The 25,326-nt window shown below is 35.4% G+C and overlaps 1 protein-coding gene across 2 annotated transcripts in view; it reads right to left on the reverse strand.

Annotated features, from left to right (window-relative positions):
* The window catches only part of ACBD6 (acyl-CoA binding domain containing 6), a 236,325-nt gene that overhangs the window by 149,903 nt on the left and 61,096 nt on the right, over nucleotides 1-25,326 (reverse strand). For both annotated transcript variants that reach the window (XR_010656122.1, XM_065882184.1), the window contains exons 4-5: nucleotides 19,709-19,791; nucleotides 2,809-2,914 (exon numbers count right to left, since the gene is read on the reverse strand). Coding sequence is in view for 1 of the 2 variants with exons in the window: in XM_065882184.1 (XP_065738256.1) it covers nucleotides 2,809-2,914; nucleotides 19,709-19,791 (189 nt within the window). In the remaining variant the exon portion in view is untranslated. The remainder of the gene's footprint in view (nucleotides 1-2,808; nucleotides 2,915-19,708; nucleotides 19,792-25,326) is intronic.

A 25,326-nucleotide genomic window follows, 5' to 3' on the forward strand; every position in this document is an offset into this window, starting at 1 on the left:
TCTTCATTATATCATCCTTCATTCATATTATTCACTAAGGATAATCAAGACAGCTAACATTTGAGCGCTTGGCATGTGTGTTTCAGGTACTGATTGAGTGCCTTATATATAATACTCAAAACAATTCTGACACAGGTACTATTATTATTCCCATTGTACACATTAGGAAACTGAGACAGAACAAACTTGACAAAGGTCATATAGCTAGGAAGTGACAGTGCCAGCACTCAGACCCAGGTAGTCCAGCTCATCACCATTATACTATGCTGCTTCTGCTTATCCATTCATTCATTCAATCATTCATTCACTCATAATTCATCAAATCTTTATTGAGCATATGGAATATACCAAGAGCTCTGATAGAAACATTTTCAACAAGGAATATCTCAAAACATTTACCCAGGAAGCTACTAAAGGAAATGCTCCTTCAAAACCAGGAAATAAATAAAAGAAGACGCTAGTGGAGGAGACACTCCATCAAAACACAGAAGTAAATGATAAAAGATGAAGACCTGGGATCCACAAAATAGAAAAATCCAGGAAAAAGGGGAAGAGAATTCCAAAGACAGTGGTAAAGCATAATCCCAGAATGACATCTATGCGAGAGGCCTAGAGAACAACCAGTCCAGTTTAGAGATGAAGAAGGAAGGAGGGTTCCAGAGGAATATTGCTAAAAAAAACCCATGGGATTGATTACCTGATGCGCTTGACTGTACAGAGAAGACCTCTACTGGGCAATTTGAGGAAAGAATTGCAATAGGAACACAGAAGAACAAGAAAAAAAAAAAAGGCCATTATTAACCTTAAGAAAAACAAAATGTTGTACCATGGTATGTAGATTGCATTATTCATAATTATATAATTTATTCATTCCCTTTCCACCCTTGCCTTGCTTCCCTGCAATCAAAGCAGACTTCCTACTATAGTGACCTGGGGCTTGGCCTTGTGACTTGTTTTAGACAAAGGAATGTGAGTAGATGTGACACATGCTACATCCAAGGAAAGCTTTAAATGTATTTGTGGGGTCTGGTTCTATCTGCCTTTATTGTCTGCCCCATATAGGGTCTATCCATTGGGATTAGATCTCAGAACGAGAAGACATATGAAATCAAGATGAACTGAGCACAAACAAGGCTAGTAGAAGCCAGCAGAGTCTCAACTGGTTCCAAGGCTTTTGAAATATGAGCAAGAAATAAATGTTGTTAGCCACTGAAATTTGGGGTTTTGTTTTTACTACAGCAAAAGCTGACTAATACACATAGTACAGTCCATAGCTCAGCAACAAACAATATTTACATAGTCATAATAATATAGTTACATTATAATAATTGACTATATTACATTAATTATAGTATAATTTGTAATAATAATAAAAACACTGATATAATAGAGATGCAATCAGAAAACTGACACTAAAAATTGTGATATAACTATGTTAAGAGGGTGGGGAGAGAGAGGGGGAAGATGAGTAAAAGAGCTAAATCCTAATATAACACAGAAGAAAATCAATAATGTTTAGACTTGCAAAATCAAGATACAAGTATATTATTTAGAATTATGTAGGTAAATTGCAAAAGAAACAACTAAAAGCACTGAAAGTTTTTGCCTCAAGGGAGCTAGAATCAAATGTGAGAAGGATGCAGATAAGGGAGTACATTTTTTGTTTTAAGACTTATAGTACTATTTGATTTCCTTTGAACTATCTACATGTATTAACTTCATAAAAATCTTAACTCATGAGCACAAACATTAAAAACGACAATAAAATCAAGAGAAGCAATCGTGCCTGACTGACTAAAATAAAATGTATTCTGATCCTGAAAGGCAAAAAAAAACCCAAGTGGGAATCAGAAGAGCCGGTGTTACTGTTTCACAATCTGGCTTCCACTTTTCTCTAGCGACATCTTTCTTGACTCCTTTCATTATTTATAGGAGAACAAACTTTACTGTAGAATTACAGTCTTACATTTTCAGTTCCAGATGTCACTGAAAATAAACTATAGGAAAGATGCTGCCTAAAAGTGAGATAATATTAAGGGCTAACCTGTACAGAGAGCCCTCAATTAATACAGAAGTTGATCATCTACTCTACGCATCATCTACGATCACTGCATGTCCTCTTCCTAACAATTGCCACCTTCTGGTCATTTTGATCATCTTCACTGCATTATCAAAGAATGAGAAAAATGATTAAAAGTGATTAGTAAATTTTGCTCCTTTTTAAACAACTATAATTCAGGGACAGTTTAAGCTCAATAAAACTGTTTTATATTTATATTCACAAAATAAAAAATATTTTTTATTTTATTCACAAAATAAATTAATTAATAAGTAATATATTTTACAAAATAATTTAGTATAGGATCCCTTTAAATAGCGGGCCTGCATTTAAATGATTGCATTTACCAAAATTTTGACAGTTTTCTAGAAATACAGTTACTGGGCAAAGGACAATATACTTGTTTCAGGTATAATGACCAAAGATACTAAAGCTATTTATAAATATTTTAATATTACCTATAGATTTCACATAAATATGTTAATAGCCTCTCCCTTTAACATGAACAAATATAAGTTATTTTCCTGCTGCAAGTTTCAGCTAGTAACTTCTATAATGGACAGAAATATGATGGATACAGATACAGAAAGTATCTTAACTGGGTGACACCATCTCATTTAGATATTCTGAAATACTCTTAACCATAATGTGGTTTGAGTTGTAGTTCAGAGGCCTGCTGTGTAGAAAAAAAGCACTGGGGCAGAACAACAAAGCATAAGAAAATAATTAACAGGACATGTTTTTCATACCTCTTCATCTTTCATATTCACATCCACGTTTTTTGATTTGAAGACTTTGGTTATATGGTCAATGTTGTTTTCTCTGCAGTAATCAAATATGTTTTTGTCTTCTTCCCTAATTAGAGTAAAAAAAAAATAGTGTTTGTCTTACTAGGTAATACATAAAAGTTACATATTTTTAATACAACCTATTTGCTGCAAACATTAATGGAATCTGTTTTTATAAAGAATTTTACATGAACAATACTGGATTTTCAGTAAGACGTAATACATCCAATATCTGAAAAGGCTGAAGTTCCTAGCAACTATAATTATACAGAAGAGCTTCATCTGCTTTAACAAGTTACACTAGTACACTAATATAACATCTTGAGTAGATTTTCTCAGTGCTCTTTTTCTCCCCAGTTACTTTTACACACTGACAGGCACATATATCCTCTGACTCAGAATTTTCAATTGTAGCACTGCAGTGAGAAGGTCATTTACTGTTGCCTGTATAGCGGTAGCAAAAGATCAGGACATAGCTTACTACTTCTCTTACAGAATAACAGAATGATAAGTTGGTTGCTATCTAAGTCTTTAAGAAATTACACACACAACACGAACATATATACACACACACCAAAGTAATTTTCCTAAGGGAAAGATAATTAGAGCATCACAAAATTCAGAAGTCCTTCATGAGATAATAAAGACTGGGAAGCACAGTATGTACTCAGCACTATTCTAAGCATATCAATGTACTAATTCACTTAATCTTATCCAACAGCTGCTTCACTTCACAGATAAAGAAATAGGTAAGAAGAGGTTATATGACCTGTCAAATGGCATCACATTTATCAAGGGTAGAATAAGAGCTAGAACTTACTCAGATCAACTGATTTTGCATATAGTCCATTTTTCTATTATATCAAGCTACATCTCAATTAGTAAGCTGTAGTCTCTTCCAGAATCTAAAGCAGAAGTTCTTAACATGAGGTCTATGAGTTCTCTAAAATAGTATACAGAATTATCTGTGCAGATGCATAATGCATTTTTCTGACTGTGTTGGCAGTGGGTAGGTGGGGAAGGGGGAGGTAGCTTCAGTGAGGTTCTCAAAAGGATCTATGATTCCCAAAAGATCAGTAATTTGGAATATTAATAATGAAACTATTCTACATTTTCTAAACAATACAATTTGAGTTTCAAACATTATAACTAGTATGTTCTACAACCTGTAAGGCCACAGCTTCCATTCATCAGAAAAAAAGCATCTGACCATAGGAGTCCTTCTATCTTAAAAGCCAATACCTTATACCCTATAAAAAGTTATTTCTAGGGGGCTTCTCTGGTGGCGCAGTGGTTGAGAGTCCGCCTGCCAATATAGGGGACACGAGTTTGTGCCCCTGTCCGGGAAGATCCCACATGCCGTGGAGCGGCTGGGCCAGTGAGCCATGGCCGCTGACCCTGCACGTCCGGAGCCTGTGCTCCGCAATGGGAGAGGCCACAATAGTGAGAGGCCCGCGTACCGCAAAAAAAAAAAAAAAAAGTTATTTCTAGTCAGAGGTAATTAACTTAAAACACACTACTTTGGCATTAACAGTCTAAGCCTTCCTTACACATGTCATGTATTTAATTGAGCACCTACTACATGCAAGGCACTGGACAAGATTATGGTGATAAGAGATGATAAGGATAAGCAAGAAACTTTGCATTCAATACATGTACAGTATGGTTGAGATGATAAAAATCTATATACCATTAACATAAGGTAAAATTGGATCTTTAAAAAGGCCTATAAGAAAACAGAGGAGAAACAGCCTGCTTCAAGCTGGAGAAAATGAGCTACGTTTCCAGGAAAAAAATCATGTTTAAAAAAAAAATAGGGTCTCTTGAAAATGTTCATTTGCAAAAGAGAAAATGCTTTTCCAGGTCACTTATTCTGGAAGAAAATAGTGAAGTCTGAGGCCAAAACCCCTGAAAGGAGAAGTCTGATTTTTTAAATTAAGGCTGCATATAATAGTATTTTAGCTATATTTAACTATCACAAAAAATACTTTCTATAAAAAAGTGCATTCAGCATTCTGACTTGGGAAAGAGAGGGACCTATTTTCCTTCAATACAATAACAGAGACCCCTCTAATTCAAGAGGCAGAAACTTCAAGTGTGAGAGAAAGTATTGCATCATTTTAAGTCATAATAAAAAATACACTACTCACCAATTGTTTTGGATTTGAAAATAATGGGGAGTTGGTGGTGGGACACAGAAAGGAAAGTATGGAGGATCCTTGGGATGTAGGTTACCCACACCCAGTAAAATGCAAGAATAATTCAGAGATGGGAGGACCTTCTGTGTGGTCCTTTTTCCTTAATTCCAAATGTGCATGTACACTTATGCCATAAGCAATATTATTTAAAATGTTTATACTGCTTAATATATTCTCAATGTTTCTTATATGTATCATTTATATCAATTATTTTGTTTTGGTATGTGAATTTTTTGTAAGTCGGGGCACTTTTTCATCTGTATACCTGTTTATCAAATGCAGTTTATCATTGCTAAGTATGTTAGGCACACAGAGGTATTTATAAAATACTTCAGGGTAGAGTACACAATGTAAATTAAATATAAAATGGGAAAGTCAGTAAAAGTCACCACACCTGGAGGGGTGAGACAGGGAGGGTGGGAGGGAGGGAGACACAAGAGGGAAGAGATACGGGAACATATGTATATGTATAACTGATTCACTTTGTTATAATGCAGAAACTAACACACCATTGTAAAGCAATTATACTCCAATAAAGATGTTAAAAAAAAAGTCACCACAAATGTGCTACAAAGCTGTGTGACTAATATTAAAAAATATTAAGTGGTACTCTTGGGCTTAGTTGTTAAATATAGTTATCTATATCCACTTCAAGTTTTGACTATCTTACGAGCCAGCAACCAAGCTGTCTTTATACAATATCACCACCTAGTGGCCAAAATGGAGAAACATCTGGAGTAACGTCTTTTCTGTTACCTCCTTTCTTGCCCCCAACAAGATTATGTACAATATACAAATCAAATTCTGTCTTTTTCCCTCTGTATTTTCCAGTTAATACAGTCTTCCACAGGCAGTTTTTCTCTGTATATCTATACTTAAATGAAACAACAGGTGCAAACAAATTCAACCATTACCAAATACAGTAGAGACTTAATAAATGTTAGTGCCCTTCTACATCTTCTCACTTTATCTTCCCTTCTCTTTTGATTCTTAGCCGGTTATCTTTTTCCTTCTCTCTGATAAATGTGAGTGACAAAATTATCATATCCACTCTCTACAGATGAGTATGAATTATTTTCATGATGCTACCTACCCTCAAGAATGTCCCATATTATCACAGCACAGGACTCTCTTTAGATTACTCCAAATTTCCTAAAATTGACAGAAAATACATTTATCTGAATGAAAAAAAACCACTGCCTTTCTTTGAAATTCTTTTGAAATATAAGGGCACACACTTGTGGAAGAGAGGGATGGTGTTTAAGTATAGCTGTCTTTCATCAGAATCACAGGAAGAAGAGATTCTTGCCCACTCCTAAAAATGCTATCTGCATCACTTTCTACAAAGACTGCATTTTCCTGTCAAAAGACTATTTCAGAGAGTTAGCCCTCTAAAGATGGCAAGCCATCTAAAGTCCCTTTAACTACTTTTCATCTACCTCACAGAATTGAAAAACACATTTATGGGGCTAGCTCAGAAATCTAACTATTTAATAGACACATTCAGTAAATACTTCAATTCAATTCATGTATTTATCAAGCAACTGGCAATCAGATATAAAAACAGTATTCCAGTAAATAGACAAAGTATTTATTGAATGAATGAAAACACAAAGAAGGGTAAGCCAATACTTATACAAATATAAACAACTGCCACAAATTCCTCAAATCAAGGAATGTACACCTGTGGGCTCCTGGGGTACAGAAAGACCCAAAAGAATATGCAGGAATGGAAAATTTTAAGAGAATCAATTTCAGCTAAACTTCTAAATAAACACATTCTTTCCTAAACTGATCTACCTGAAAGCGTTCCTGTGGTAAATATTTCATCACCATTCCCCTTTTCAACATTCCCCCTGCTCAACCATTCTCCTAGTTCATAAAACAAAAGCACACACCTCTCTCCATACTATGGTATACTTCTAGGAAACATAACCAAAAGACTTTACTAAGATTTAGCAAATGACTATTAATTAAATCTGTTACTCTTTTGCCTAAAAGTACTCTGTTTAATATACAGACCAGCCCCCCACAGTCAAAAATAACCGTTAATAGTTAATCCACCAATTAACTTTACAGTCAGCCCACGGTATCTGGGGGTTCTCCATCTGAGGATTCAATCAGCCATGGATTGTGTAATACTGTAGCACATATTTCGTGAAAAAATGTAAGTGAACATGCACAGGTCAAACTCATGTCATACAAGAGTCCACTGTGCTAGGAAAGGTTTGGGGAAAAAAATTAATCCCAGTTTGTACTTCCCCAAGATATAAATTGTCCATGGTACCAAATAAAGGGACAATTTCGGTGAAAAACTGGTTTTGGGAAGCCCTCCTACAACTAAGGTTAGAGGATGGAAGAGGTGAAATAAAACAAAAAAGACTTGATGCTAGGACTTCCCTGGTGGCGCAGTGGTTAAGAACCCACCTGCCAATGCAGGGGACGTGGGTTCAATCCCTGGTCCAGGAAGATCCCACATGCCATGGAGCAACTAAGCCTGTTCGCCACAAATACTGAGCCTGCACTATAGAGCCCATGAGCCACAACTACTGAAGCCCACGTGCCTAGAGCCCATGTGCCACAACAAGAGAAGCCACTGCAATGAGAAGCCCGCGCACCACAATGAAGAGTAGCCCCCGCTCACCACAACTAGAGAAAGCCCGTGTGCAATGAAGACCCAACGCAGCCAAAAATAAATAAAAAAAAAAAAGACGATGCTGAACTCTGTCTCATTCTAATAAAATAATATTCATCTGTTAAATAAACTATTTTTAACATTAAGCCACATTTCCAATAAAATTTTAAGACACGTTTCCAATAAAATTCTACTTATGCTTAATAATTATTTAACAAAATGTATAATGAATGTTGATCAGCTGTGTAGAAATAATAGTTATAATTCAAATGAGAAAAATTTAATGCTTAAAGCCTCTGCATCACAGAAAATTAAAATTTTAACAATTCCCACTTAATACATATTTCTGTTACAAAGAATTGATAGTGTACTAAGACTACACAAAAATATATTGCTTTAAAATAAAATTGTGTGGGAGAAGTACAATTAAAGGAGAAAAAGGAATGATGTAAAATTTCTAACTATTAAAGACCTTATTCTATATTTTAAAATCAAGATCAGAATTTTATTTATTTTAATTAAACTTTCTATTTCAAGACAACTGAAGCTTCATGTGCAGTTGTAAGAAATAATACAGAGAGCTGGTAGTATTTTCCCAGGTTCCCTCAATAGTAACATGTTGATGTGTTTTTAAAAATGGATTTCATTATAGTATTTAGATTCTATTGGATACATCTAAAACAGTAATCTGTTTATTTTAAAATTCCATTATTTACAAAATGCCAGAAATTATGCCCTTTGCAATTATTTAAATTTTTAAATAAAAATTTTAGATGCTATCATAAAAATATAAGAGGGAATAAATAGTCTTCCAAAATTTTCTTAGGAACTACATCAGCAAAGGTTTTTTAAATATCACTGCTCTAACCCAATATTCTATAAAGTAGAGGCCCAAACCAAGGAGTGGGCCATTCAACCAAGGATGATCAAAGAAGGTGTTACAGAAGAGTTGACATTACAACCTAGCCTTGAAGGATAAACTGACAACCCAGCTAAGTTACTGAAGGATCCAGAAGAACAGAAGAAAAGGAAAAGCACAACAAAATGAGGTGTTCAGGGGAACTGCAAGCAACTGGTTACGGCAGGGTGTTGGAAGATAAAGTTAAAGGGATAAGGTGGACAACAGATCACAAAGAACCTTCTTGGTATACTGCATATAACGTAAGTAACAAATGTTAGTAACAAATTATTTGGGGAACAGAATATTTACCAACCTTCCAAAACTTGGAGTAAAGGGTAGTAGAACTGTCCTCTTATTTAGCTAAACAAACTAAATAAAAGCTACTAATGAGAGGAGAAAAGAATGTCTCCTAGATAACTTGAACAGCTACTTGATTCAGACACTAACCTTAACACATCTAAAAAAGCAAAACAGTGAGACAACTACCATGAGTAGGAGGTAGCAATGGTTAGCAATGAACCATAGGAGGAAGCAAAAATCTGTAAAGCCAATTTTGAACACTGCCCAAAAGAAACAATTAATCGAAGGCAAAAAGGCATTCTGAGGTATTTCTCTGCTGGGAGACAGTCTGTTCTAGAGGCATCATTAGGACTTTGGCTAAAGCAAATCTAAAAATAATTCCCCCGGGCTTCCCTGGTGGCACAGTGGTTGAGAGTCCGCCTGCCGATGCAGGGGACACAGGTTTGTGCCCTGGTCCGAGAAGATCCCACATGCCGCGCAGCAGCTGGGCCTGTGAGCCATGGCCGCTGAGCCTGCGCGTCCAGAGCCTGTGCTCTGCAAGGGGAGAGGCCACAGCAGTGAGAGGCCCACGTACTGCAAAAATAAAAAAAATAAAAATAATTCCCCTTCTCTCACTCTATTTAACATTCACAAATGGTCACCTGTCTTTTGGGTTCCTCAATACTCAGACTGAGGGTACACAGGGTATCAAAGCATTTGGATCGCTATAAAGATATATATTGGTAAATAAATAAGCCATTTAGTTTACACATCAGTTTCAGATAAATTTTATTACTGCTACATTGTTTCTGAGGGTCTGGTCATCTATGTGCCTTTTATTTAGATCTTTGAGATTGAAGAATGGACCCTGACCTATGGTAAATTCACCAAAAAGCCACTCTGTGAAGCTCCTTAGGAGCCAATCTTTCAAGGATGAAAGCCTGCACATGTCTTACAAAATTCAGCAGTACTGCTGGTGAATACTACTTCTTTGTAGGAATTTAAGTTCCTAATTTATTTGTTGGATGTGTGACCAGAAGTTGTCAATCAGAAAGGTAAAGGGTTATTACTCTTCTGTTCAAATACAATGTTAGGAAACAATGATATCATCTCACTGATCTCATTTGACTATGGTTTCCAACATCCTACTATGTACACCAGATACAAAGCACAAAGCCTACTGTTGATTCTTTTTTATACAACCCTGAGATACAGTTGGCCTTTGAACAATGTAGGTTTGAACTGTGCAGGTCCACTTATATGTGGATATTTTTCAATAGTAAATACTATAGTCCTACACATTCTATGGTTGGTTGAATCCACGGATGCAGAGGAACTGTGGATATGGAGGGTCAACTATAAGTTATACTTGGATTAACCCGCACCTTGTTCAAGGATCAACTGTATAGATATATATAAAATCTTTATTTTATATATATACATATAAAATCTTTATATAATTTTTGATATGACTATAAACCATTAATATTCTATAAGTTGAGATAAAATGTCTACAAAAAAATTAAGCTACCCTCTGTATTTTTTTAAAAAGCATGTTTTAATTTACAAATATAAAAAAATACAGGCATATTTTAATTTTACTTGCAGCTGTTTCTCTCCCTGAAAGAATCTACTCTTACTCAAAGGTTTTTTAAGGAAGCTGGTGTAAGGAGCAAAACAAGTAAAGTCAACTCCTAACTTAAGGATTAAATAGTAGTCATAGTTTTCATACTTAGCATATTAAAAAATCTCCACTTTTAATTAATATCTAAGTAAAATTTTAGATGTTAATATCACCTTGTAAAACACTGTTTTTGAGTCTCAAGCTTATCAAAGACCATAAATGAGAGTCTATACTATGATCCTCAGGTAAAATTTTACAAATAGCACCTCCTTTCTGAAACACTTTGGTCCTAAGTCCTGGAAGAGACAAAACACTGCTTCAGCAGTAACAATGCTCGAGAAACCTAGCAATGAGATCAAAGCACTAAGAAAGTGCTTTATGTTGTTTGTTAAGTTGTTCTTAAAATAATTCTTGAAATCCTAGGTACCAAATAAACACCTAGAAATTGTTTACTAAGTTGGCATATTTCACTGCCAACTTGGTAAACACATATTTTTTTCGTATTTTAACATCTCTGATGGATCTTATAACCTTCAGCATCTTACAATTAATTAGTGACTTTTTTTTTCTTAATGGTATTTAAATAATGGTGTTCTAAAACCAATGGTGTTTTAATCAGTAAAGTAATAAGGTAGGTTCCAAATACACAGTGACAGATGGACAAGTGAATGAGAGAATTCATATATATTGAATCACAATCCTCCCACTCAGAGTGTTACTATAGCCACACTTGGTTTCAGACAATTATAGGAAATAACCAGTTGGTTTTCCCACTTCCTATTATGTGGTAACGGCAACATCTTTCACCAAGTAATAACTATTTTCAGACTGGGTTGTATATGTAGTGTATTTAGTTCTAGGACCATAGAATTCTTAAAAGCCTCAAATAAAAAGTTCCATTTACTATCTTACTTATGTTGATAAGGGTTCCTTCAAATGAAACCACTTACATTTTAAAATATTTTTCTCATATTTTTTCAAACGACCAATGACAAAGGAAAGATCAATGCCCCAGGTACTTCTTGTAGATAACTTGTTATACTGGAAAAGTTATTTAGGCATAATTTATAAAAACACTAGTTACTAAAAATGCATTTTCACCTGTTAAAACCTGGTTAACTCTAAAAAAGTCGACTGAAAATTTCTGATACTCTAAATGTCCATGAGAAAAAACATAGTTCAGTTCTGATCAATCCCTCTAAAACCAGTGCCCACATCAGAAAAATCTATAGAATCCCTTGGCTACAGAGATGAGTTACATTCTCAACCATTAAGGTAAGTCTAAAATCAATAAAAACAATTAATCTAAGGGAAACATCATCATCAGTATATTGATAAATGAAAGACTACAGTCTCTAATTTTACCAGTGAAGCACATTTTTAAAAACACTAAATGGAAAAGAAATTTAATTAAAAATGTAAACTGAAGATACTCACTATATTAATATAATAACAACTATCAAATTCAATTTCAATAATTGGAGATGACAATGATTCCTCAAATATCTCAGAAGCAGTACAGTGTAGCAGTTAAGAGCAGAGTTACTAACCATGTGACCTTGGACAAGTAACCTAATTTGAGTCTCAGTTTCCTCATCTGTAAAACAGGGATGTTAATAATACCTACATCTCACAGGATCATTCTGAAGGTTAAGTGGAATAATATATATAACACATGTGGTATAGTTACTAGCATACAATAAGTGGTCAATATATATTAGCTGACAGTTCTATTACCTTAAGATTTTAGCATATATTTTAAGCTGGAGTCATTTTTCATATTCATATAACAGTCTCCATCAATTTACCTAACAAGTATTAACTGGACCTTCAAGGAAATAAAAATAGGCCAATTGGTTGGAGCAGAGTGAACAAGTTGCGGGGGGGGCGGGGGGAATTGGCATTAGATGAGACAATGAGGGGCCCTGCAAGACATGTTAAGGATTTTAAAATTCTATCCTAAGTGCTATGGGAAATCATTACAGGATTTTATGCAGGAAAGTGCTATGAGGTTTGAGTTATAAATCTGGGGAGGAGACAGAAAAGGAAGTGAGGAATCCAGTTTGCAAATCGTTCTGTAGTGTCCTGGCCAAGAGAAGATGGCTGTTTAGAGTACTGATGGTAATGCAAAAGGCATGATAGCAGTGATAATGAGAAGCAGATGAATTTGGATTATTTTGAACATGAAGGAAACAGAATTCCTGATGTGTTAGGAGATGTGAGAGACAGAGAAGACCAATACGACATATAGACCTAGGAATGACGTACTTTACATGAAATACTGTTAAAAATACTTACCTAATGAATATATAAAATTTTATAGTAGGTAAAGATTTTAAAATAAAAAACCATGTAATTAATGTAATAATACCTTTCTCACACAGAACTCAAACTTCAATAAACACCAGCATTTATTAATATATACAATGCAATCAGCAAAGACCTCATAAATTGAAAAGCAATGAAATGAACCAAAATTGCTTGCTTTCAGCATTGAGAGAATAGCTGGTAACAATTCAATGGGAATTAAGAAGATGACTTTGTCTATCACACAAAACTTACATCTTTGCTAACACTTTTAAAATATCTTTCTTTAAATATATCTGTAAAGCATTTTAATAGGAGAAAACATTTGTTTATATTATCTGTAACACATATAACCACCTTTTATTATAATAGTATATCCATAACCATATGTCTTTATAATTGCACGTGCATGCATGCACGCACAGACACACGCTTAAACAAGACTAAGTGCCTAGCATTTCATAGGTACCATATACGGATAAGGATATAAGAAAGAGAGAAGGAAAAGATTAGAAAGGGTAGAGTGAGGAAAAGGATGATGCAAAAGGAAAAGAAAGAAGAGAAGCAGAGAGGAAGAGAAGATGATGGTTTTAGTTGATGAATGACCTCTTGTTCAGAAAGGGCTGTTGATCCGCAAACAGGTAGATTTGCCTATATGCTTGGTTGGCATCATGACGCTGAGCACACAGGAGCTAAATAAAGCACGCAAGAAAAGGGTGAATATGAAAGCCAGGAGACTCTTACAACAGTTATTGTTTATGTCAAGACCTGCTCATCCCAAGGGACCCATTTTCACATAATCTATAATTATCTCTTCGCTTTAATCGGCTTGTCATTCCTGAGGCTCTCATGGGCACTGGAAGAGGAAAAGCTCATTAACTAAACCTTTTCTCCTCTCTCCAGCCACCCATGGCTTTTAATTGCTTGGTGTGTTATTATCTAGGAGTGCAACTGGGATCATTTTCATAAGAAAGGGAGTAGAGAGAAGGAAGGGAGCCATGAGTCCCTGAGGTATGCACCATAGACAAACCTTTGCTTTCTCAATTATTTATGCCAGCTGAGGTTTTACAGGCTGAATAAATCCATAACTCAAGTTCATTCTGAGCAGTCACATTCTCAAGGGGGAGTTGCCCACTTGCCTATACACACTTGTGCAGACCTCAAAGAATAACCAGAATGTAACAAGACATATGTCATCCATTTTATCACCTATCACCAAAGTGTTAACACAATGTTGATCACAGGCAACACGGTGAAACAGGGAAGGATTTCACTACTACCAGCCAAACAGATGGAGGGAAGCAGGATAATCTTTTTGGTGCTAAGGGCAGTGGTATCAATGGGACAGTAGTATCCCAGAGTGACTCACCCTACTAAAAGCATAAAAATCCAAATACTCAACTTTTTAAATACAAAGTATGTGTAATACATACTCTTGGTGTTTCAGAGTCTTAAATAGATTTGTTAAAAACAGGTTGTTAACAATGTGAAGCTTTGAATAAATAACTAAATGGAATTTTATACTATTTGATTCTATTAGTCTCATTAAACCATGTAAACCAAAGCTATGTTGTAGCTTGTTCTCCAATCACATCTCTTCCAGGAAGATTTTAGAGTACAATTTATGTGTAAGTGACTGGCTTTTATTTCAGTTCATATTTTCACCAAAAATACAAAATTAAAGCATAAAATTATCACTTTCATTCTAGTTTATTATACTTACAGTTTACCATTTTATAATCAGAACTAGAGAGCAACCAGTGAAAAAATATTTCTAAAATATTTTCAAAATCTATTATGGTTTAAAAATTTTAACTTTGTAAGTCAATGATGAAAGCATCTCTTTAAAATTCTACAGGCTCTTGTGTCTGACCACAGCAGTGACCTCTGGTATTTTCTGCCAAAAGAGTTCATTTGTCTCACAGAACAACTAATCAATTCCAGAGTCCATCAATCACTTTAGTTGTATACTGGTCTTGTCTTGCTTAAAGAAGGTCCAGATGGCTGCCTGTGTAAGTGGGATTAATAAGATTCTGATAGATTACATAGCATCAAACTACAAAATATAACAGGGAAGATCAAATGTTATTGCAGGGTGGGTTGGATACTGTACACGTTTCATTTGTTGTATTTTTAAATCATGTCCTAATTTCTCAATTTATGTGCCAACGTCGAGGTGAAACCTTCTCAGTTATACAAGTCACTGAAAGTGATTCCCTGTTAAGTGAGTCAGTATATGTAGTACAGAAGCATTTGACTCTTTGCAAAGCCCTATACTTATTAACCAGACCTTTTTCTGCCAGTCTGCAGTTTAAATGAAACACAACTGATCTCAAGACTAGAGTCACAACATCTGTTACTCTCTTGTTTCTACAGTTCCAAACTCAGATCTAGTAGCATTGGTCTCCCTTCCCGGTTTGCCATTTTCTTCTGCAAAAGCAAACAACCTGTACCTAATTCCATAGTTAGGTGATTTTAGCTCCCACCATCAGCCCTGTGCCCTGAGTCTCCACTGTGGGGACTCTATCCTTAGTAACAATATTAATAAAACTAATAGTTACAAAGTAACTTATTCTGTGCCACATACTATTCTAGGATGCCTGTGTATAAGTATCATATAATCCACAAAAATGCTATATGAGAAAGCATAATATACTATAATCATCCCCATTTTATAGATAAGTAACTTGTCCAAGGTCACAGAGCTAATAAGAGATGGAACCACCATTTGAATTCCAGCAGGCTCCATAATTTTTTGTACTTAATTAGCCTCACCTTATATCTCCTCCATTATACTACAGAACAATTAACTAGCTTCAGAATGAGAAATTGGTGTCAGGACTCTGGAATATTAACACAGAGATCTGTACCTATGACATTATATTGTCACTTTCTGTGAAAGAGTGGAAATAAAGGTCAGAACCAAAACAGTCAGGGAGCAAGCTCAGAATTGGCCCCAGTGGCCCTTGGCCCAGGAACATTTACAATAAAAATAAAATGGGCCCTTAACTTGTCACCTACAATGCATATTAGTCAGGAAACTGCCACAACAATGGAGCCCAAGCCTTAGTAAAGGGGTTCATTAGATACTGATTTTCCTAACCTTCAGAGATGTGGAGGGCTTCCCTGGTGGCGCAGTGGTTAAGAATCCACCTGCCAATGCAGGGGACACGCTCGCATGCCACAACTACCGAAGTCCGTGCGTCTAGAGCCCGTGCTCCACAACAAGAGAAGCCAAAGCAACGAGAAGCCTGTGCACTGCAACGAAGAGTAGGCCCTGCTCGCCCCAACTAGAAAAAGCCCGCGCGCAGCAATGAAGACCCAACGCAGCCAAAAATAAGTAAATAAATAAATTTTTTTAAATGTGGAAAAAATTATAAGTTTATATATTAAAGTATCCAAAACAGACCTTCAAAATACATTTTTATGTTCTTTTTAATGGTTCTATACAAGAAAGCTTTTCCTTTCATCCAAGTTTACCATTTGATGTTTCTAAAATTATAAAACCTACTGTCACTTTCACCTCAGCTGAACATTAATTCTGCCAAGAAACTGCAATTAACCTCAATTAAAGCACAATTTTCTCTTCGAAAAATAAAACACCAGATATTAAATTTCACCAAAGTACAAGCAAAATTTGATTATACAAACATCAACAAATAGCCTGTTTTCACTGTTGCAACTGCATTCTTATACTTAAAAAACAATAGGGACTATATCTGGTCCTTCACTGGAATAAACGAACATTTCATTATACAATAACTTTTATCATGATCTAGTTTGTTATACTGGAATCGTTACAGAATGAATTCTCTAATATAAGAATATGACTAGTTGCTGTGATTTCTGATCTACTGTAGTAGTAACAAAACTACAGTTTGTAACTGAAAGGCTTTCCGTGGCTCTCTCACGTTCACGTTCCTTACTGTTTCATATCTTAACAATATGTTCCAGAATACAACGATTTAGATCCTATCATAAGAAGACTAATACTTGGATGACTTAATGAGATAAGGCCAAGACTAACCACTTTTGCCAATAGCAGAGGTTCATATTTCACTCAACCAATAAGGTTTATTAAACATACTCAAATGTAGATGCCAAAAATACCAAAAACATACTATTCAAAAGTGAAGAAGCAGGCTTCCCTGGTGGCGCAGTGGTTGAGAGTCCACCTGCCAAGGCAGGGGACACGGGTGCGTGCCCCGGTCCGGGAAGATCCCACATGCCGCAGAGCGGTTGGGCCAGTGAGCCATGGCCGCTGAGCCTGCGCGTCCGGAGCCTGTGCTCCGCAACGGGAGAGGCCACAACAGTGAGAGGCCCGCGTACCACAAAAATAAACAAAAGTGAAGAAGCTGAGAAGCACAAATATCCACGATATTTCATCTCATCATAGGTTCATAATAAACGTGTGTTGAGTTGAATTAAAATCTCTACTTTATGAAGATAAACCTATATTATTTTGTCACTTTTCTCAAGATCAAAATTCTAAATATTGATTTAAATCTGAGTCACTTCTTTAGGAATTGGGTAGAGGATAAGCAGGTAGGTTAACTTTTCCAGTTTAGTTTAACTCTTAGGAATACTCCAATTACCCAGATATCTACTATCACATCAATAGGAGTACATTTGATTTGCTTTCTGTTCTGCAGAGCTACTGTGATCAGGCATGTCACTGGATATTACAAAAGAAACTGTATTCAACGTGTCATTTTGAAAAATAGTAGAGTCTGGGAGCCCTTAAGGAAATCAGTACACAAAATAAAGATCACTATTTATAGATAAGTGATTGATATTATTAGAAAGTTAAGTATAGTGATTTTAAAAAAGCAAAGTTAAGAAACTATCTCCATTTAATTATCTAACTAGGAAAGTGGCCTATACATTTGTTTAGGAAGGGAGGGGAGGATGGGCATGTCTGATTTACGATAGGGCCACTAGGCTAACTGTGTGAGCCAGTCACTAAACTTTCAGCCCCTTGGGGGAAGCAGCTGTGGATACCTCCCAAGCTCTGGGCATTTTTACTAGGTACCTACTAAGTTCTGGGAACTTCCCCAGATACTGAGAATACACAGATGGATAAAATACTACCCTTGCTCTCCAAAAACTAACAGTTTAGCAGAAAGGACAAATTTTTAAAAATTATAATCCAATGTAGCATAATGTCACAGAAGCTATAACAAAAGTGTGAATGAAAGACTACGGGGGGCTTCCCTGGTGGCACAGTGGTTGAGAGTCCGCCTGCCAATGCAGGGGACACGGGTTCGTGCCCCGGTCCAGGAAGATCCCACATGCTGCGGAGCGGCTGGTTCTGTGAGCCATGGCCACTGAGCCTGCGCGTCCGGAGCCTGTGCTCCACAACGGGAGAGGCCACAACAGTGAGAGGCCCACGTACTGCAAAAAAAAAAAAAAAGACTATGGGAACACAGAGAAGGAATGACTAACCTCCCCTCCTAGAAAAATGACTAAGGGTTTACTGACTTGATTTGAACATTTAATAAACTTTGATTAATATGGTTACAGTTCTAATACGCCATTTTTTAGAAGCTCTAAGTAGAGAATATACAAATTAAGAACCCCCCAAACATGTTCTGATTCTATAAGGGTTAAGGGGAAGGGGGAGTTAAACTCTGAAAGTGTTTTTTAAACTGTGCTTCCTCAAAACTACATGGGCTTCTCAGAGCTTTCAGGGTACCTCAAGGGATCAGGGTGGCAAATGTACTCCAGGCCAGCAGCATTCTTAAAGGGTATCTTTATCCCCCTCAAATCTCCATCAGTCTTCCACTATATCACCCCAAGTAGACATTTAATCTTAGTAAAAAATGATGTGCTTGCTATGCAAATAGATTCAAGACAGGGCCCTTAGTATTAGCTGGTCATTAACTAGAAACTATGAGCATTTGAAGTTTTTGATTCATAGGGGTATCAATAGCTTTCCTTCTAGAATGCTACCTGGGAGTTATTATCACTAATTATTTATGTGGTGAATAATGTCAGCAACTCTTTTGCAAGAGTGAAGCATAAAATTCTGGTACAATTTCCTCTTCATTCTATGAAGATAGATATTTCCCTTCAATTTAGGTGAACTCAATTTTCCACTTGAAAATTAGGGCTCATTTATTTCATGTTAATAATAAGTGAGAACAGTAAAGCTCAGATGACGCAGAAGGGTAAGAGCATCAGAAGTTCCTATTTCTTGTTTTTGCTTGTAAAGTAACAATCTTAGAAGAATGTGTCACGTGGCTTTAAAGCAGGATAGAATCCTTTTTCTGATTTACACAGTGTGTAAAGAAAACAATAATCCAAGAAATTTCATACATAACGTACAAAATTTAAGGACCTTTGTTAAATAATGCAAAATGACCTTTAAAATTTTTTTAATTTTGTTAAAAATACATAAAATCTATCATCTTAACCATCTCTAAGTGTCCGGTTTGGTAGCATTAAGTATATTCACACTGTTGTGCAACCAGTCTCCAGCACTTTTTCATCTTGTAAAGCTGAAATGAATTTTAACTTGTAGCTAGAATAAACTACAGAAATTAAAATATTTAAAAGAAATAATGATATTTTGAGGAAAACTAATGAGAACAACAACAAAAATCCATAGCTTTAGATTGAGACACAAAACCTTGCCCTACCAACTACTTATGCGGGAGAAAGGTTATTACCTGGCACTGATTCAGATACTTACAGATTTTAAAGATTATACACATAAAAATTTATTTCCTGCCATTTATTATCCTCCTAGAGATACCACCAAATCGGTTTCATGTTAAGAAAAAGTTCTTCAAATGAAAGTTTTGGGTATTAAATAAATAAATAAATTTATAAACACACACACAATGTATACATACACACACATACTATACATATATGTATATACCCCTATTGTTGAAGACCAGAAAAGAATTTACCTGATGATTTCTTCGTGATACAGAGAACTAACAACTGGCCCACCAAAAACAGTATTTGCTTCTTTTCCTTTCTTCTCTGGTGACTGTGGTTGGGGGGGAGGGGGGGATTGGTGGGAAAAAAGACACATGGATTAAAGCAGTGTGCATTTAAACCGGTTACAAAATACTACTCTGTTAAGGAACACTAATATTTGATGATCCACCATTTCTCTAAGGCCCTACTGACAATTTTAGGATGGCACCAGAAAGGCAAGAGGACTCTCAGGTCATCACAGCAGCAGAATGAATACCCTCTATCAAGCTAAGGTTATTCCACTACTGTCTTCTGGAGCCACCTAAGAGCCATTCCCCTAGCTGATTATGTTAGCTATGTTCACTGTGGAAAACAGAGACATTCAGTGTGGAAAAATGAAAACAAAATATGAAATATAAATATCAGACCTGAGTGTGATCAGGAAAATCATATCTAGGTTAACAAAATTAAAGTTCCCAAATAAGCAACTAAATTGTAATAAAACTTAAAATTTAACCATAAAAAAATAAAGAAAATATTTTTAGGTGGCAAGAAGGAAGGATGAGAAGGTAGAAGGGAGACAGGAAAGAGGTTGAGATCTAAAATAAAAGAAAAAAAGCAAACTTATGGAAACACTTTCCAAAATCAAGTATTCAGTAGGCTCTGTCCCTCTATGTTCTCAAAAAGCACAAGGTTAAGATTAAATTTAAAAATAAGATTCTTCCAAAACATGTATGTAGAAGCAGTGAACCTGGATATTACTGTTGTCTGAAAGATCAAATTGCAAGCTATGCAAAAGCCCACATCTCTTGCAATATTGACAGTTTTTAGGCCAGGATACCCTACAAAAATAAAAACTCTGATTCTGAACATAAGTATTATCTTAGAGTCAAAATTACTTTTATTATTTAATTTGACTGCAAAAATAATTAGTTTCACTTCAGAAAAATATAGACAGTTCCCCTATACGTGTTTTTTTTTTCTTACTTTAAAGAAGGGGTTTTGCTTTATTGTTGTTACTTTTTTTGTTTGTTTCTTTTGGTCTGTGAACCACTGAGCTGAGGAAAAGATCCTTTAGGCAACATATTCTGTCAGTTCGTAACACCATTGGAGGAACTAAAGTTTCAAGAAATGGTGCAGATTTTTGAGGTGAAGTCGGTTATCAATTTATGACAGAAACAAAGGTATAATGTCATAAACAACAACTACCATCATGATTAAATAATAAAGTATATAAAGTACAATAGCCTGATGTTGGCAAAAAAGAAGCACAAAGTAAATGCAAGTTCCCTCTCTCCTCTGAGGACCAAGTCTTAGAGCATAAATGCTGCAAAGAATTTTCAGGATAGAGAATGTTTTCCCTTATACTAAAAAAGCACAATCCAAAGGGAGAACTTACTTTATTTAATCCAATTACATTCTGAATACATACTCCATTAGTAGGATAAAGTTGAAACATACTTGCTGCCCAAGAGATGCTTGCTAAATGAATAACAAAATTGGAAGTGAAAAAACTGGATACCAAAGGAAAAAAAGAGGGAGAGAGAATCAAGTATAGAGTGTCAAGCACAGTTTCCTGAAAAAGAACTGACTCCAAGAAGATAACATGGCAGAAAATCTAGGTGACCTTAGGTTTGCAATTACTTTTTAGAAACAACACCAAAACCATGATCCATGAAAGAAAAAAACTGATGTTAGTGTTTATTAAAATTAAAAATGTCTGCTCTGTGAAAGACACCATTAAGAGAATGAAATCACACACTGGGAAAAAAACCTTTGCAAACACAAATCTATTAAATGACTAGTATTCAAAATATATCTCAAAAGACTCTTAAAACTCAACAATAAGAAAACAAATAGAAAATTACAGGCCAATATTGATGGTGAACATAGATGTAAAACTCCTCAAGAAAATATCAGCAAACCAAATTCAACAAAACATTAAAAGGATTAAACACCATGATCAAGTAGGATTCATCCTAGGAATGCAAAGATGGCTCAACACCCACAAATCAATCAATGTGATATATCAGATTAACAAAATTAAGGATAAGATCATATGATCATCTCAACAGATGCAGAAAAAGCATTTGATAAAATTCAATATCTGTTCATGATAAAAACTCTGAACAAAGCGGGTACACAGGGAATGTACCTCAACATAATAAAGGCCATATATGACAAGCCCACAACTAACATCATACTCAACAGTAAAAAGCTGAAAGCTTTACCTCCAAGATCAGGAACAAGACAAGGATGCCCATTCTTACCACTTTTATTCAACAATGTATTCGAAGTCCTAGCCACAGCAATTAAGCAAGAAAAAGAAATAAAGGCACCCAAATTAGAAAGGAAGAAGTAAAATTATCTCCTTTCATAGACAACATGATCGTATACACAGACAACCCTAAAGACATACTCCCCCCCCACCAATCAATCTGTTAGAGGTAACAAATGATTCCAGAAAAGTTACAGGATACAAAATTAACATACCAAAATCATGTCATGTCTGAGGGAGACAGAAGATAAAAAGGTTTTCTAATATTAAAAAGTGATGAGTGCTATAGAAAAAAAATTAGTGTAGGGAAGAGGGTTGGAATTTTAAATAAGATGGTCTGGGAGGGCCTCACTGAGAAGGTCATTTGAATAAAGACATAAAGGAAGTAAACAAGTGAGTCCTGCACATATCTGGGGGAAATTGTCCCATGAATAGGAAACAGCCATTGCAAAGGCCCTGTGGTGAGGGTATGCTTAGAATGTTAGAGAACTGAGGTGTTCATGTCTTTTGCCAGAAAGCAATTAATGTATTTTAGGGGGCAAGACTAGAAGCAAAAACACATGGTTGTTCACAAGACAATCATAGTTTCTATCAGTGTCATTCACTGAAACCCTTAACATGAAGTAGGCAATTCAGAATAGATACCTGTAGTTTGCTTGGTAATTATTTGCTGTGAAAATACATACTACTAATTAGGAGTTATATGGTATTGGAAAGGGATGAGTATATTTCTTTCACTTAGTTAACAGCCTTTATTTTTTAGAGTAGTTTTAAGTTTAAAGAAAAATAAGCAGAAGGTACAGAGTGTTCCCATATACCCCTCGCCTCAATTTTCCCCTACTATTAACATCTTGCGTTAGTGTGGTACATTTGTTACAATAGATGGGCCAATATTAACACATTGTTATTAGTTAAAATCCACAGTTTTCATTAGGGTTCATCTTTTGTGTTGCATATGGGTTTTGACAAGTGTATAATAACATGTGTCCAAATTACAGTATCATTCAGAATAGTTTCACTGCCCTAAAATTCCTACGCTCCAGTTATTCATCCCTCTCTCCCTCTGAAGCCCTGGCAACTACTGATCTTTTTACTGTCCTCATAGTTTTACCTTTTCCAGAACATCACACAGTTGGAATCATACAGTATGTAATCTTTCTTTCACTTAGCAATATGCATTTTAAGTTCCTTCATGTCTTTTCATGGTTTGATAGCCCATTTCTTTAAAAAAAAAAACAAAACTCTTAGTTTTTGGGAAAAAAACCCATAAAACTTACTATCTTAACCATTTTTATGTGTAAACTCTACTTCCCCTGTATCAAAACAAAAAATTTTTCTCCAATCTTCACCATAAGAATGTGGTGGGCCCTGGGGGTCAAAACCCATGAAAGCAGGAGGCCTTCCTAAGGCTGAGCCCCTGGAAGCTTTTAGCTCTTCAGCTAGTCCACACTCACCCTGCAGCAATTCATCAATTACCATTTAAGTGTTCCTACCAGTTCACGGTTCAAACAGCTTTTGTTCCCAATAAGCAGATCTCATGTGTGATTCTATGTATTCACCTGTCACCATTTGGGGAGTGGCAGTTTGCCCTGTGAACTCAAATCTCAGATTAATCTAAGAATAGTCCATGATTTTCAGTTTGGTCAGATTTTTGCTGTTGTTGAAGACAGGAGAGATGATTTCCAAGTTCTTTACATGTCAGAGCTGAAACTGGAAGTTCAATTGTCTTTTGAAGACATTTTAAAATGAAAAAAAAAAAAAAGGCTTATATTTGTCACTTCCAGTTGTCTTCATTCCTTTAAGCAGGTAAATTTCCATCTTATACACTTTTCCTTTTGCCTGAAGAAGTTCCTTTAACATTTATTGTAGTGCATGTCAGTCAGCAACGAATTATCTCTGCTTTTGTCTGAAAAATCTTTATTTTACCCTTTTTTTTTTTATTGACATGAGATTCACATAATATAAAATAAGCCATCTAAAAATATACAATTAGCACAGGGAACTCTACTCTGTGCTCTTTGGTGACCTAAATGGGAAGGAAATGCAAAAAAGAGGAGATATATGTATACATATGGCTGATTCACTTTGCTGTACAGCAGAAACTGACACAGCAGTGTAAATCAACTCTACTCCAATAAAAAAAAAAAAAGACAAAATAAAGTTTCCCCCTTTTATAAAACAAAATATATATATATATACAATTGAGTGGCATTCAGTACACTGACAATGTTGTACAACCACCAGCTCTATTTAGTTTCAAAACATTTCCATCATCCCAAAACAAATCCTTGAGCCCATTAAGCAATCACTCTCATTCCTCTTCCTCTTAACCCTAGCAACCATCAATCAGCTTTCTGTCTCTATGGACTCACCCATTCTGGATACTTCATATAAATGGAATCACACAATATGTGATCATACGTGAGCAAGTATCAGTACTTCATTCCTTCCTATGATTAATACTCTAAACGTATATATATATATATATATATATATATATATATATACATACATACTCTATATTATATATCCATTTATCAGTTGATGGACATTTGGATTGTTTGTACCTTTTGACTATTATTGTGCTATGAACATTTGTGTACAGCTATTTGAGTACCTGTTTTTAATTCTTTTGGGTATATATACCTAGGAGAAGAATTGCAGGGTCATATGGTAATTCTATGTGTAACTTTTGGAAGAACCACCAAACTATTTTCCACAGCACCTGCACCATTTTACATTCCCACCAACAATGTAAGATGGTTCCCATTTCTCCACATCCTTGCCAACGCTTGTTATTATCTGTCTTTTTTATTACAGTCATCTTAGTGTGTGTGAAGTAATACCTCCCTGTGGTTTTGATTTGCATTTCCCTAATAACTAATACTTCATGTGATTGTAGGTCATTCTCTTTGGAGGAATGTCTATACTCAACCCATTTATTAGTTATCTTTTATGAGTTATTCATATATTCTGGATACTAGATCTTTATCAGATATGATTTGCAAATATTTCCTCCCTTTCTGTAGAATGTCTTTTTACTTTTTTGGATAGCAGAAAAGTTTTAATATTGATGCAGTCCTGTTTACCATCTTTTCTTTGGTTGCCTGTGTTTTTGCTGTCATATCTAAGAATCCATGGCCAAATCAAAAATCACTGAGATAAGTACATATTTACTTCAGTCAATATAGTTCTCATTCATATTTTTTTAGGTCGTTGATCCCTTTTGAGTGAATTTTTGTATATAGTGTGATATAAGAATGCACCTTCATTCTTTTGTATGTGGATATCCAGTTGTCCCAGCATCATTTAAGAGATTCTTCTTCT

This window comes from Phocoena phocoena, chromosome 1, assembly GCF_963924675.1.
Source record: "Phocoena phocoena chromosome 1, mPhoPho1.1, whole genome shotgun sequence".
Lineage (NCBI taxonomy): Eukaryota > Metazoa > Chordata > Mammalia > Artiodactyla > Phocoenidae > Phocoena > Phocoena phocoena.